The following is a 15,144-nucleotide window of genomic DNA, read 5'->3' as shown; positions in this document are numbered from 1 at the left end:
GCCACTGTATTTCTTAATTGTTTCCAATGGGAACGTTGTGTATTTACACTCTGCTACAAATGCCCGCAGCATGATGAGGCACTGAGAGTCTTTCTTCTGCCCTGAGCACTGAGCATTTCTGGTTGCCAAGAGTTGAAAAATATTCAACTTTGGATAAAACGCTTCGTTCAAACTGTCACTGTTTACCCGGCTGTCCAATCACAGTGGAGGAGGGGCGGGACAAACTGTGTCTTGCTCTCACTCCTTGAACAGAGCTCTGTCCAACTTCAGCTCTTGAGCCAAATGACGGTACTCGCCGAGATGTTTCCTCTGCCACAAAATCTCACGTCAACTGGCTTCTTGTCTTTTTCTACATGCTTCCAGAGCAAAGACCAGAGCAAGTAGGCCACTCTACCTTGTGCTAACATTTTTACACTCAATATCTGCTGATAGCACAAAAAACATAAATTAAGAGTTACTTCTGTGGATATTTGATATCATAGGAACCAGAATATCTCAGCTGAAATAGCGATGCGTCTCCAATCGCCGTCATGAGCTCGCAGCTGAATGTTTTTAGAAGAGTGCCTGTCGCTTTCAGCTGGGAACACACACATTGTTGGACACGGGGCCTTACTCTTGCAAACCTGTTTTTTTCCATGGAGCCCTGACTACTTCTGTCTAAGAAAACTTGAGCCCCCCTTGGAATCTGTTTCAGTACTGAAGGATAATTAGCTCTAAACATGAAAGAAAACGCAGGAATACAGCTGTGTACATGTGCTCATGTGTTGTCCTGCGTCTCGTGAGCCCACAGTCTCTCTTTAAACTCTTTATAATCCAAATCGTAATACTCCAGATACTGTTTCTTCATGCTTGGTCTTGATTCAGCTCCCAGGGTTTTGTCGAACGTGTTCATATCTGCCATTTCGTCCTCAGAGAGGAAAGGTGAGCTGTGATCCAGACAGAAACAGAAACCTGTTAATTAAAGCTGAAAACAGTCATCATCAGCAGCACGCCTCTCTTTTAGCTCCAACACCCTGCACACACTCTCACACATACACACACACACACACACACACACACAAACATCACAGTCAAGTTCGATTCAGCTCCAGACATGCATGATACAGCTGTGATATGCCATCCCTTTAAAGCTGCCATAGTTCAGGTTGCATAGGGATGTTGCTAATAATAGAGGTATCTAATCAATGAAGACATCACACACACTCACACGCTTCACCTTGGATTGACTTTATGAGTCGGCTACGCAATCTTCCTGCAATACTTGACTAAAAGCATCAACAGCACTCCTCGGCGGGGTGCAGATCATGTCTGCGCGGGAGCGTGAGCACGATGATCTGAGAGTGTGTCCTCCATCCAGTAATGCAAATGGAAGCGACAGATACCTGGAAGAGCGGAAGAGTTGGAAGAAGAGGAGGAGACCTCTATTTTTGGAGACGGTATTCTCATGGTGTCCCAGGGGAGAGGGCCGCTGTGGGCTCCCCTCCTCAGATGGCAGCGCAGGAGAAACCTGCAAGAGACGAGCAGCAGAGGATGTCAGTCAGTCAGTCACAGACGAGTAAACACGAGGATTCATATTTTGGGGCTTTGCAACTGCAGAACATTCAGGATGATCAACAAATGCAAGTGGAGGAGATGTTAACGGTCCAATGTGAAAGATTTACAGGGATTTATTGGCAGAATATAGCAGAAATTGAATTTAATATTCATAAGTATGTTTTCATTTGTGAGTGATCACCTGAAAACAAGAATCGTTCTGTTTTTGTTACCTTAGAATGAGCTGCTTATATCTACAAAGAGTGCAAGTCCTCTTCCATGTGGTCAAACATGTTGAACCACAGACATACAGAGACGCCATATTGATCGTTCTGGCTTTTTACTGTGTTACCTCAATGTCGCCACCATACTGGACAGGTCGAGACTGGTCTGTAAACAAATACATGTATGATTATAATCCGTTGTGTTGTATTCAAAGATTTATGATCCACATGAGGTGAGAAAATTAGGTTGTTTTTTTCCCCAACTTACTCCATGTAGATCCTGAAGTCTTGAATATTATTGAAATCTGTTGACCTGTCCAATATGGCGGCAACATTGATGGACAATCCAAAGGCCAATGCAGCATCTGTGTACATACGTTGAATTAACATCGTCTACAGCAGCCGAGAATGGACAAACCAATCACTAGGGCTGTGGGCAAGTAAAAATCTTTGTTGACTGAAACTCTACCTACTCTTCAACCTATCGATTGATCGACGTGGGGAAAAAAATGCATGCTTTCTCTCGATTAATTAAATCAGCCACAGTGTAAGTGACTCTACTTGGTAACATAAATGGTGCTAATCAAAGTTACGGAGTGTTGACAAGCTAATTAATTCCTGTAGTTTGACCATTTATTTTTCAGACATTGCTATACCAATTGACCAATTGATAACCAACCAATTGATCAGCCGACTAGAAGGTGTCGGTCCTACCAAACACTCACTCTAGATGTGGGTGTTTGTGCCTTTGTAGCCATTGTAGGTTGTCCTTCACTCTTGGAAGGGGAGACTGAGGCAAGGTGTTTGCAATTTGCAAGATTGCCACTAAATCCGACACACTGGTCCTTTAAACTGGTTTTAGGAATTTGCTGAGTTGCAGTCTCACTCCATACTCCCTTTTTTTCCCTGAAAACTAAGTGACCTCCACTGATTCTCTGAATGCCTGCTGCAGAGCATCATGGGACCAAATGTAACAAATAAAAAAAAGAAAAAAAAAAAAGAAGAAGCCAGCCCTTTTTCTCCAACATCCAGGCCTTTTCTGTTGCTGTGACAACAACAAGGACAAGAGGAGGCAACCTTGGACGCCGGACAGCTTTGTGTCGATACAACACTGGCTTCCTCACGACGGCTGTCAGCCCTACAGCACTGACTCACACCTCGCAGCAATTCCGTCTGTCTGTAGTGGACTGATCTGAAATATCTGTGGTCAAACTGTTTAAATACAGAATCAGTGTTTGATTATCAACAAGGGCGAAATCAGGCTGCAACCACGCCATTAGGCATAGCTGCTAATGACACACAGCACATTTCTCTGTGATTAATTGGTCCAGTTGAGAGCTAACGGTTTCTGAAATACCACAGTGGAGTTCACAGTAGCTGACTGAAGTTAAGTTGCTAAACAGAGACGTGTAGGTGAGGTTAAACTGAACAAAAATACATTTACCTGTCTGATTTTGCAGAGAGGTTTGGGAGACATAAGCACATCACACTATATTGCATAAACTTTCTAACTTGGGGATCCTGTATTAACTATTTGGTAATAAGGGTTAGGACCTGATTTGAGAGAAAAACCATAACAGATGAACAGTTCATCTAGGATATCTGAACAGAAGCATTCTAACATCCCAAAATCTTAAATCAACTCTCTTAACTGTAGGATAATCTTTAAGCTGTACTTTCACTTTTCCACCTGTAGGGGTAGCTAACTTATAGTAATGTTAGCTGACAGTAGCTTTAGTTAACAGTAGCTAATGATAGTTTTAGCCAAGAGTAACTAACAGTAGTGTTCGCTAACAATAGCTAGCAGAGGCATTAGCTAACAGTAGCTAACGTAGTGTTCACTAACAGTAGCTAATGCTAATTTTAGCTAAAAGTAGCTAACAGTATTTTTAGCGTAGTGCTCGCTAACGGTAGCTAATGGAAGTGTTCACTAGCTGTAGCTAACGACAGTGTTAATTAACAGTAGCTACCCGTAGTTTTAGCTCACAGTAACTAACAATAGTTTTTGCTAACAGTAGCTGATGGTAGTTTTAACCAACAGTAGCTAACAGCAGTGTTCACTAACAACAGCTAATGTAGTGTTCACTAGCAGTAACTAGCTAACTCATCTGTCACCTGTTAAGTTCCCATTGTTTGTTTGGCTTTTTGCTTGTGTTGTTTTATATATTTTCGTTTATATTCCAGTATGATCAACAAAACAACTGCAACAAAGTTGTTTCAGCAAGATGAGAAAAGTAGTGTAGGTCATATAGCAGCATCAGTGCAGCACGAAGGGCCAACATGGCTCCCATCCTAAGGTCTTAAATTTTCTCAATTTATTTGGATTTATCATGTTTCATTTATTCTGTTAGCATACAATTTCTGTAAATTTTATTCCCCAAAACTAAGGTGTAAAAGCTGTTGGAGGGCTTTTACACAGATTTGTGGTACTGAATCACTGATTTTCTTTTTTAGTTTAAACATTTTCCAGTTTAAATATAACAAGTCTAAAAAGGTTTTAGTTGCAAAATGTAAATTTCCACATTGCCACAAGAACAGGACCTGGTACACGTCAACAGAGGTCATTCTGACAGTTATTTGTCTGGCTTGCCACCTACGTTCATGTCACTGAACAGACCTTTTTCATGACAGCCATATATTTAAGATATATAGTAGAGTAAACACAGGTCTTACCAATGAAGCTAATTAAAGTCCCATTCAATGCAGTACAGCAGAGCTTTTCCAACGAGCCAAGCACTCTGACTCTGTTTGACCTGAACACAACCTTAATTAGTATCATTAGTAACACCTGTGTTTACACCACTATTTCATGTCAAATGGCTGCCATGAAAAAGGTCTCTTAGCTGTTTTTTGTATTTTGCCTTTTTTTTTTTGTCCGTTTGGTGATAAAATGTGTGCGTGTGTGTGTGATGTCATTTGTGTGTCAAAGTGCTTGCATATTACATGAAGATGACAGACATAAACATAATCATATGAATAAATGGATGGATAACAGGCAGTGTGACACAAGTTTTCTGGGGGGAAATGGACACATTTATTAATTTATGTGTATAATTACTAATTATATCTTGTCATTTCATAAACAGGAGGCAACGGTTTACTCACTATTTTTTTACTCACCTCCACATCACAGGTGAGTCATGCACATACAGGTGGTTTGGCACAAGATAAAACCAAAAGCTTTCACCCTGAAAGCAGGCACCCAAGGGTACTGCATCATCCACTCTCCACACTGCTCAGTCCATCATCTGAAGTCTGTTAAAAGAGCCTGTGGCAGAGAGTTTGTGTTTAGTATGACATCTTGTGGTGGAAATTAGAATTTCAGCAAACAAGAAAACATTTCCCCTCAGTATTTCAGGTAACAAAGCACTTTTTGTGGGATGTTTTATGATATGTGAAATGGTTGGACATAGTGCTAAGACTAATGCTCCAAATACCTAACTGATGATTAATTGACAATCAGATAAATTTAGGTTTGCTTTTATTTATGAATGTAACCCTCATCTCTTCAAAATCTCAGGCAGCTCTGTAATTACAGAAGATTCCTTTACTCCTTTCTATTATAAACAGCTCAAGCAGTCACACAGATTTAATAACCCTTTAAATCATCATGTGCACAATTTGCCAATCAAGCAAATTTTGAATCTCACTCATAATCTCTAACAATTCAGCTATTCTAACCATATTTATAGGCTTACACAAAAAAATCCAAATAATAGCATCAAATATGTACACGGAGGGTATCAAATTAAATTACAAATAAAGAATCAATTATGCGCATGAAAAGAATATAAGCCAAGCCTAAAAATTACTGCCTGTGAAACTCTGCCATTGTATTTTTAATAGCTTTCATTTATTTGCCTTTAAAAGCCTCTAGCTGTGTCAGAGACTATAATTATTACTCACTTGGTGCTGGAGAGGTGTTGAGGGGGGAAAAAAGTCTTGGAAAATGTGTAGCAGAGTGAGGGAAAAATGTAGACTGTACGGAATCATGGGAAATGTAGTTCCGGAGCGGCAGACCTATCCTAAACTTCGAAAAGAAAACAAAATGTTAATATACTATTAATGGTCAGAATATTTAAACTGTTAAAAGCTAATTACTTTGTCTCGAGAGCTATAAGTGTTCCCGTTGATCCAAAAGGAAGTACAAAAACTGACTACAACTCGTCATGCCTAGAAGGGAACCCAAAAACCAAGTTAAGCGCAACTCTCGCGAGATTTGTACGCATGGTTTCTTCTTTGGTTACGTTGTGCAAACGTTTTTGTAACGTGATGACAATGTGGTTAAGGTCTGGCTACGTTTATGGACAAAAATACCTGTTTAGATTGAGGGAAATACGCATCTCCTGGGTAAATATGATCACTCTCGCGAGATCTTTCGCAATTCTAGGCACGACCACTTCAAGTCCCACAGTGCTTTGAGCGCTGAAAGTCCCTTTCGGTAGTTGTAGTCCACACAGGGTCGTTTCCGTGTATCTAGCTTTGGTTAGGTGGTGGAATCTGCTCTGCAAAGACTTGAACACATGTGAAAATATTGATCAGGTAGGGCAAACAGCGTATTCCGCCGGTTCCCGCCTATTCAACTTGTCGATCGCATTAAAAATAACAATTAATTTATTCTGGTCAGTGCTTATTTTTTAACGTTAATGCAGTGGCAACAACCAGTGTGCAAAATCAGCGCTTACATGGCGATGCATTTCCTTTTGTTCAGCTAGCTTATGTGTAGAAATACAGGAGCCAAATTCTCAGGAATGTTACTCATTAAAAATAAACAGTGACTGAAAGGATTCATTAATGTTGGCGACCGAGCTGTTTCCAATTTTAGACTCCCTGCAGCTACACATTTCAGACGGCACTCGACACGTCGGCGTTTATTCAGCTAGTCTCGGCGAAGTTACACATTTATCTGCCATATGGTTAGCTGTAAATATATAACCTGTGGGCTTTATTAGCATTTAGCTACGTTAGTTAGCATTAGCATTAAGCTTGTCGCAGTTTTGTTGTTTACATCCGGTAATGCGGCTCTGTTGGCTAATTTGCATGGCTGTGGTTGACAGAGTTCAGACTTGCTGAATAACAAGAGCCTGTGTGCTGCACATTAACAACAAAAATATGTTTTAATTAATCTGAATTAAGTTGTTATGTTAGTGATGAATGTAACTAAGCGTCAGCTGCTCTTGTCATATTCACTAACTGGACTGTCTTGTGTCTCACAGGGTTGTGTGGATTTATGGAAACATGTCAAAGAAACGGGGCAGGTAGGATCAAATCTTAATAAACTTTTTTATTTTTTTATTACACTTTATGACAGTATACTTAACTCTCGGTGTTAGAGTGTAGTTCAAGGTCCAGTGTGCAACATTTACGGGGCTTTAATGTTAAAATATGACAAACATGGACTATTATATTAATAGGTATGTTTTCATTGGTGTTTAATTATCTGAAAACAAGAACTGTTGTGTTTTCATAATCTTATATCTCCTCACCTATTATCTACAGAGGAATCTGGTCCGCTTCAGTGGTTGTGTCTAGATGGGAACCTCAGACCCACAAAAGATCTTGCGAGAGTGATCATTTTAAACCAAACCATGGTCTTTTCCTGACCCTAGCCAAGTGTTTTTTGCTCTAAACATGCCCAGGTTTGAACCACAGCGTTGTCACACAATAAAACATAATTAGTTCATGCATAATGAAGAAACAACATGTTCTAGGGTTGCAAATTTGGTGCATTTTTCTCAACCGATAGTTTGAAAATGTTAACAATTGATAATCATGTAATCAGTTATGATTAGTAAAAATAAAAAATGCATGTCTATTTCTCAGTTTAAGTTTTATTTAAACAATTATCAGCAGTGATGAGATTGAAAAGTGGCTGATGGTATACCACTACTGCTTCAGCCGCATACACCAGTCTGTAGAGTGGTTTGCTCCTGTTTCAGAGGAATATGCTAGTGTCTATGATGGTATGCCACTTGTTCTACTGTGGAATGTCGCTGGTTCAGTGGCATATGCCAGTCTGTATAATAGTATGCCACTGGTTCAGTTTGTGTGTAATGGTATGCCACTCCCTCTACAGTGGTATGCTGCCGGTTCAGTAGCATATACCAGTGTGTATACTGGTACGCTGCTTGCTCTACAGTGGTATGCCTCTGTTTCAGTGGCATATGATAGTATGTCACATGTTTTAACAGTAGTGTTGCGCTGGCTCAGTGTTGTATATCAGTGTCTATGATGATATGCCACTGTTTCAGTGGTATACGCTGGTGTCTGTGATGGTATGCCCCTCATTTTTACAGTAGTATGCCACTTTCTATGATGGTATGCTGCTCATTCAGTGCCATATGTCAGAGTCTACAGTGGTGGTATACCACTCCTGTTCCACTGGCACATGTTATTTCCTAATGGCAGGTGCGACTTGAAAGTCAGGCAATCCTGATGCAAAATGTACAAATTAAGTTCATGTATCCCTGAGCAAGCTAAGACTTACTCCACTATTAGTTTTTGGTTGCTCGTATAATTAAATTTGTATATATCCTGAGCTGACGGTCTGACAGTCAGAGTGGCACCTGCCATTAGGAAATGACATATGCCACTGGAACACAAGTAGCATACGACTATTGTAGACTCCAGCATATGCCACTCAACCAGCGGCATACCATTATAGACACCGGCATGTGCCACTGAACAAGTGGAATACAACTCCACGGACTGGCATGTGCCACTGAAGCAGTAGTGGTATATCAGCTACTTTTCAATCTTGGCATAACTCAAAGCAATTCTAACAACACATTAATTATGTCATACATTAGTTCATGAAGCACAAAGGCAACCATAGGTTCTCCTACACGTTTGAAAGGGGAGAATCAGACGAGGTGTTTGCAATCTGCAAGCTCACCTGTAGATGCCACTAAATCCGAAACACTGGTCCTTTAATTATTTGTTGTTTGATTACTAAGTTTAAGTTTAGTTTATTACTAGTTGAGTCGTAGTTTAATACGTTCAAATCCCAGAAGCATTTTCAGTAGTTTACTACTTTGGGTCATTTAGTTTTGGTAGGTAAATACAAATTACATATTCATAATTTTGCTTTTGCTTCATATTTTTTGCCATACAGTATGGCACAATGCTAGGGCTAGGTGTTATAGCTTAGAGGTAATATCTTGATATTTTTAGGCTACTCCATGATATACAAAATATATCTCAATATACACATTTTCTCTCAAAAAACTTACAAAAAATTCTCAGATTGTGCAAATATTATGATGGTATTATAGAACAGGATACATTAGCGCTGGGCAATATGGAAAAAACACTACTTGGCACAATATTTTTGACTAAATACTGCCATTGATATTGCAGCAATATTGTAGGGATGACTGTTGGTGTTTTCACAAAATATTAACACAAGAGATAATATGCTTTTTTGATTCTGGGGTGAACTGTCCCTTTAAAAGCTGAATGAAATATAGATTGAGTAGATTACACTGAATAGTTTTTTTTTAATAATGCATCATTTTGTTTGTGATCCGGCCTTTGTGATTCAGTCTGGTATATTTGGCTTCCGTACTTGGATGATAATTAGAAATAATGTTATGTGTGATTAGGCTGTGTTTGTAATGATAAACCTGCCAAGCATCTGTGGGGTCTAAGGCTTTGGCACATCATAAGCACTACAGATACTATTAATAAGCTAAATTAGTCATTTTACAGTACTATTGGCTCAGATAAATCCTCACAGTGATTGTTTACTACTCACCCTGTCATGTTCATATTTGTAATGGCATGTTTTTCATCAGTGGGAAGATGAATGTCATGATAGTATTGGGTCTTCACTGTTCAGGGCAACAGCATTCGATTAGCACCCTGGATGTTTGGTAAAGCCGCTGTATCAGTTCATTTCATTAATAAAGACCTCCACAGTCTAAACAAATAACCCATCTATAATATTGATTGAATAGCTCACAAAAGTTAATCCTACTTTAGACCTACAGCTCATATATTAATAGTAATGTGGATCTTTTTCCGGCCTTGTTCACAGGAAGCGTAGCAGTGGCGAGCTGAGTGAGAGCTCGGCGTCGACCCTGAGCCCAGACCCTGACAACCTGCTGGGCCGCAGGATTCAGCACACCTGGAGGGAGAAGGGCAACGTGACCAAGTGGAAAGGCACCGTTCTGGAGCGCCTAACTGTGAACAGCTCCCTCTACATGGTCAAATATGACGGCTTTGACTGCGTGTACGGCATCGAGCTCTTCAAAGATAACCGGGTGTCCAACCTGCAGGTGCTGACAGAGAAAGTCGGTGAGTGCGACAGCATCTGTCTCTAAACGCGGGCTTGCTTTTGCTTTGCTTGAGTGTGCTTTTTAGCTTTTATTTTTTTGGTAAATACTCTGGTCACACTTCATCATTTATGCAGTGTGTTTATCTGTCCCTCGGGGAACACTTTGCAATTAAACAGCATTTTATTGTGGCTCTTAGGGTTTTCAGTTTGAAGCTTGTTTTTTCTCGTGATGCGATAGTGGTGACGGTTATTGCTAAATCTGACCACAGTTCTTATTTTGTTTATTCTAAATAAACCGCTCTTGTAGCTGACAGAGTCATTAAACTTGTCTCTTATAAATTAATGGGTTTTAGAAAGGAGACAAATACTGTAGAAATTCATTCACTTAAAGAGAAAACCAGGCACTTTATGGGGTGGAAAGCTGAGTTCTTTGCAGCAGTGCCTACATGTACCAGGATGCATTGCGAGCGAGCTTCTGATCCTGACGTCTGTGTTATTCTGTTATTATCAGCCTAGCCTATACGTATTACTTTGTTGGCCAAACATAACATTAGGTGACCAAAATACTCACCAGAGACTATAAATCCAGCTGAAATAGCCTGTAGTTCTTCCTTACATGCAGTGACATCACTATGACATCACTCGTTGCAGGAAGAATAACAGATTTTGCAGCAGAATAACTTTGTTTTCTCGTTCAATACAGCAGAACTGAGGAATTTATTGCATTGCAGTTTACTACATTTACCATCGACACTGAGAGCATTCACATGAAAAGTGCCAAATCTTCCATTTAAGAATGTGATGAATTAGGCCTATAACTTGAAATGAAACACTCTTAGTATGAACATTTTTGTTCAATTGATGCTGGACTTTTTTAGTGAGAAGATCTGGTTAAATATTTAACATCAGTCAGGTAATATTTGCCCAATGAGGTGTCCCTTATCAGTAATAAATGGACAATGTGCAGCAGAGACCCATAATTCCTGATTATGGACATCTCAAAGGGACATTATCCTGCTTACACCATGTCACTTGACATAGGAAAAAATATTATTAATTTTCATGCATTTTGCAAACAAAATCTAAAGGTTTTCACAAGTCATAGCTCCTCCTCCTTGGCTACCACCCGAGGGTTTGACTAATACCTGGATCAGTCATTACCATCTCACATATTTCTAGTCCACTCAACTCATAGAACTTTTTTAGCGCAGCTATTAGCCAGAAAGCTAACATTATGCTACCAAGATTCAGGTCAATAACATTGTGCACAGTTGACAGACAGTAAATATAATTTGACAGTATGCTTAACAACAAAACTAGCTAGCTATGCAGCCACGTCATTTTCCCCAAATCAGCATTAAGATCTTCACGAACATATGATGCCACGTGAACCCCCGTCTGCAGCCTGAAATAGCGAGTTGAATAGCAAACGTGACGAGAGATGATCAGTTATGTGAGGGGCAGTGAACTTCTTGCAGCTTGTGTGTTACAGTCGCCATCCTGTGGTGTTCAGAGGATGAGCACTCAGTGCTGTAATTAGATGGTAGCTTGTTAATGTGTTGCAATAAATTGTAAATGGAGGCTTTGACTGTGTCCCTGTTGCGATGATTATTCATTTTAGAAAGAGGTTGTGCATTAATTTAGAATTTAAAACAGATAGTTTCACTGGTACCATTCAGTAGATGTCCATTATCAGGAATTAATGGATACTCTTTAGCCTGTGAGAATGAAGTATTCACCCTGACTATGGTGAAATAATTTTTATTCTGTCGGATTTCATCAGCAAGCTAATATAAAACTGATATTAGGCAAAACTGATAGTCTGTCAAGGGTTTTACAGATTATATTGGTGCTTTGTCAGCATGGTAAGATAATATAATAATATTTTAATGTTCTACTATAATGTTTCATGAGGGATCTATAAAGTTTTCCAGTTAACAGGCTTATCAAAGTGTCTCCTTCCTGCAGTGAACAATAAGATCAAGGTGCCTCCCGGGGCGGAGGAGCTGGTGGGCCGAGCTGTTGAGCATCTGTTCGAAAAGGAGGATGGTGAGAAAAACGAGTGGCGGGGAATGGTGCTGTCCCGAGCCCCCATCATGACCCACTGGTATTACATCACTTACGAGAAGGACCCGGTGCTGTACATGTACCAGCTGTGGGACGACTATAAGGACGGAGATCTACGCGTCCTGCCTGAATCGGGTACAGTAATGAGAGCTTTATTGTTCGTGTTCATAAAACTGGCAATGTTTCATATTTCAGATGCACCCGGAAAGGTGGGAGGAAAAGGACAGGACTAATTTACATAGTCAGCATTACAAAACACTCCGATCTCTGTGCTGTCTTTGTTTTACTGAACAGTTTATGCAGAGTTTCTGCTTGATTCAGTAGTTAAATCAGGTAAATTTTATTTATATTGCACCAAATCATGACAGAAGTTACTCAGGGCACTTTTCATATAGAGCAGGTCTAGACTACATATTTAGAGAGAACCAACCACCAAGAGAAAGCAATAAGTAGTAGGGATAAAATAATATATTGAATATCACGATTAAAAAACTGTCTCTACAGTACCGGACTCTGACGATATCGCCCTTGATATTACAACCCCAATCACAAATAAGTTGGGATGCTGTGTAAAAGCAGAATGCAATGCTTTGCAAATCCTTTTCGATGTGGATTCAGTGGAATACCATGCAAAGACAATATATTTAATGCTTGCTGAAGTAAGCAAAGACGTCTCTGAAAAAGACGTCCGGATGGCAACATATGTTGCTCCAAAACCTGCATGTACCTTTCAGGATTAGTGGGACCTTCACAGATGTGACAGTTACCCATGATTCCATGAACACTAACACCCCCATACCGTCACAGATGCTGCCTTTTGAACTGGTCTTTGTACTTTACTTTTTTGCGATTTGGGTTGCACATGGTTAGTTATTTTATTTTATTATTTTAATCTTGTTTTAGAAAAGGACTGCCACTTACTACTTTGTTCATTTTGTTTTGCAGTTGCATAATTCAAGCATTCATTGCGAAGACAATTAATGCAATTTATGTAATTAAAGAAGGAAAGCAGGAGAAATTTTCTACAAATAAACAATGCTGAACACATTATTGTTTAATAATGAATGTTTTTTCATGTTGTTATTTTAGTTGTTTTAATATTGTAAATATAAATATTGTATCATGGCCTTTTTATTATTGTGTTATCGTACCTTGAGGTTTTGGTATCATTACATCCCTACTAAGTAGTAAGAGACTAAGTTTTGTTATCAGCACTTGTGTCTTATCATGAAGATATGACATGGAATTAGAGGAGAAGTGTATAAATAAGCTTGTTTGATGAGGGTTAGGGTTCATCTTCAGACTTCAGATTATTTACTATATTAACCTTGAAGTTGAACTGGCTGGTTGAATAATAACCATAAAAGAAGAAATCACACACTCCTGTTATTTTGGTCTCATCTTGGCTGTTGTGTTTCTCTCCGTCGTCCAGAGAACAAACACCTGCTGCCAGCAGACAGGAAGCCGGGTGAGGAGCCAGAGAGCCTTGTGGGTAAACAGGTGGAGTACGTCACAGATAACGGCCTGAAGAGGACGGGCTTGGTCATCTACCAGGTCCCAGCAAAGCCCACGGTGTACTACATCAAATATGACGATGACGTCCACATCCACGTCTACGATCTGGTGAAGACCACCTAATACTGACTGTCTGGTTTCTTCCTCAGCTGATGGCTCATCTCTGACTCGACCAGTTGTTACCTGTTCAAGTGTTACAGATTTCAGTTTTCCTCCGGTGGGAGGCGACGTGCCGAAGATCAAAAGCCCTCTTCTTTTTGTTTGTTTGTTTTAATTTTTTTTTTTTTTTTGTCCTACAGAGGCTTCTTTCATTCTCACGCGTTGGTTTTTGATTCTCAATTTTAAGTTGACCCTTAATATATGACTATTAGGTCGTCTTCAGTGTAAATAAAGCAGGTCTGAGACCGGTTGTATAGCCCAGCAGATGAAATGGAGCTAGACGTTTGTTTTGGTTAAATCACTCTTGTATAGTGCAACTTTCAAACTCCAAATTCATACTTTTTGTAAGCAACACATCAAACTGAAAGAATCCAGCTTTCTTACCTATACCTCCGTGTTTTAATCGTATTTCATTTCACTTTTTATACGCCTGTGCTATTTATTTCATCTGGAATATCTGGCTGTGCAGCTGGTAACATTTTGGCAAATCTTCGTCTGCTGTGCTTTACGTGCGTCACTGGGTAGGTCTCAGTGTGTGGAATATAGAAGTAATATTCGTTTGACCCATGAGCTCCTTTTACCATCACAGTGAACTGATTTCAGTTGAAGTGTGCAGGCATCAGTGAGACTTCGCTGTCTCACATCATGAATAAAACAAAACAAAAAAAAATCACAGATTATTCTTAAAAAAAAAAAAAATCATGTATCATATTTCTGTTCTGTTTTCATCATGTAAACTGCAAGTTTTCTACATTATAATAATATATGAAAAAGACTAATGTTGATGTCAAGTTGTTTCAACTGTGTTTGTGCTACACACTGTTTATGTAGTTCAAATTGGCCACCAACATTGTTTAGTATTTACAGACTGAAGTCTTCATTATTACTTTGCCAAAAATGAATGATGTGATAGGACATATTCAGGCCTCAAAATATTGTTCATTGTGACCCTAAATATGTTTTGTTCTGTAAATATAACCTGAGACATTTTTATGAACGTAAAACAAAGCTGCTTGAAAATTAATTTCTCGTCCCATTTTTGTGAAATGCTGTTTTGCTGCAGTGGGTCTTTGGTTCATTTGTGTGAATTCTGTCCATAGACTGGATATAAAGGTGGACGCCGTGTTTCCACTTGTTCCTACTGTGCAAAAAATGAAGCCAAAATATCCTGGATACAAACTCCGCCATCCTGCGCTGGAGTCGTTTGGAGTCTGCACAGTGACTGATCGCAACTCAACTGCGAGCAGAGCTCAGCTGTCAATCATGACGTGAAACCCCCCTTTTTATAGAATCAAATAACTAATTAGAACCAAACATGATCAAAGGTGTAGTGCCATTTAAGTTCAGCACCCATGATGGGCACATACA

The 15,144-nt window shown here is 39.5% G+C and overlaps 1 protein-coding gene across 3 annotated transcripts; it reads left to right on the top strand.

The window, feature by feature from the left end:
- The first annotated feature begins 6,026 nt into the window (after positions 1–6,026).
- On the top strand, positions 6,027–14,800 carry LOC146317534 (spindlin-Z-like). 3 transcript variants are annotated; one of them, XM_084732627.1, is made up of 5 exons: positions 6,027–6,107; positions 6,974–7,015; positions 9,796–10,055; positions 12,004–12,237; positions 13,535–14,800. In XM_084732627.1, exons 2-5 carry the CDS (start codon positions 6,996–6,998, stop codon positions 13,738–13,740), a joined length of 720 nt encoding a protein of 239 aa, XP_084588753.1. In that variant the 5' UTR covers positions 6,027–6,107; positions 6,974–6,995; the 3' UTR covers positions 13,741–14,800. The 3 variants fall into 3 exon arrangements, with proteins under 3 accessions (XP_084588753.1, XP_084588752.1, XP_084588754.1); XM_084732626.1 differs by lacking the exon at positions 6,027–6,107 and adding an exon at positions 6,151–6,299; XM_084732628.1 differs by lacking the exon at positions 6,027–6,107 and adding an exon at positions 6,358–6,379.
- The last annotated feature ends 344 nt before the right edge of the window (positions 14,801–15,144 follow it).

The sequence above is a fragment of the Lutjanus erythropterus genome, chromosome 12, assembly GCF_056507025.1.
Source record: "Lutjanus erythropterus isolate fLutEry1 chromosome 12, fLutEry1.hap2, whole genome shotgun sequence".
Classification (NCBI taxonomy): Eukaryota; Metazoa; Chordata; class Actinopteri; order Lutjaniformes; family Lutjanidae; genus Lutjanus; species Lutjanus erythropterus.
The sequence above is the reverse complement of the archived record's forward strand: the minus strand, read 5'-3'. Positions and strand labels throughout refer to the sequence as shown.

Coding starts and splice junctions, on each gene's coding strand:
- LOC146317534 (XM_084732627.1), top strand. CDS start 6,996: ATGTCAAAGAAACGGGGCAG. Junction 7,016..9,795: donor ATGTCAAAGAAACGGGGCAG/GTAGGATCAAAT, acceptor CCTTGTTCACAG/GAAGCGTAGCAGTGGCGAGC. Junction 10,056..12,003: donor GGTGCTGACAGAGAAAGTCG/GTGAGTGCGACA, acceptor TCCTTCCTGCAG/TGAACAATAAGATCAAGGTG.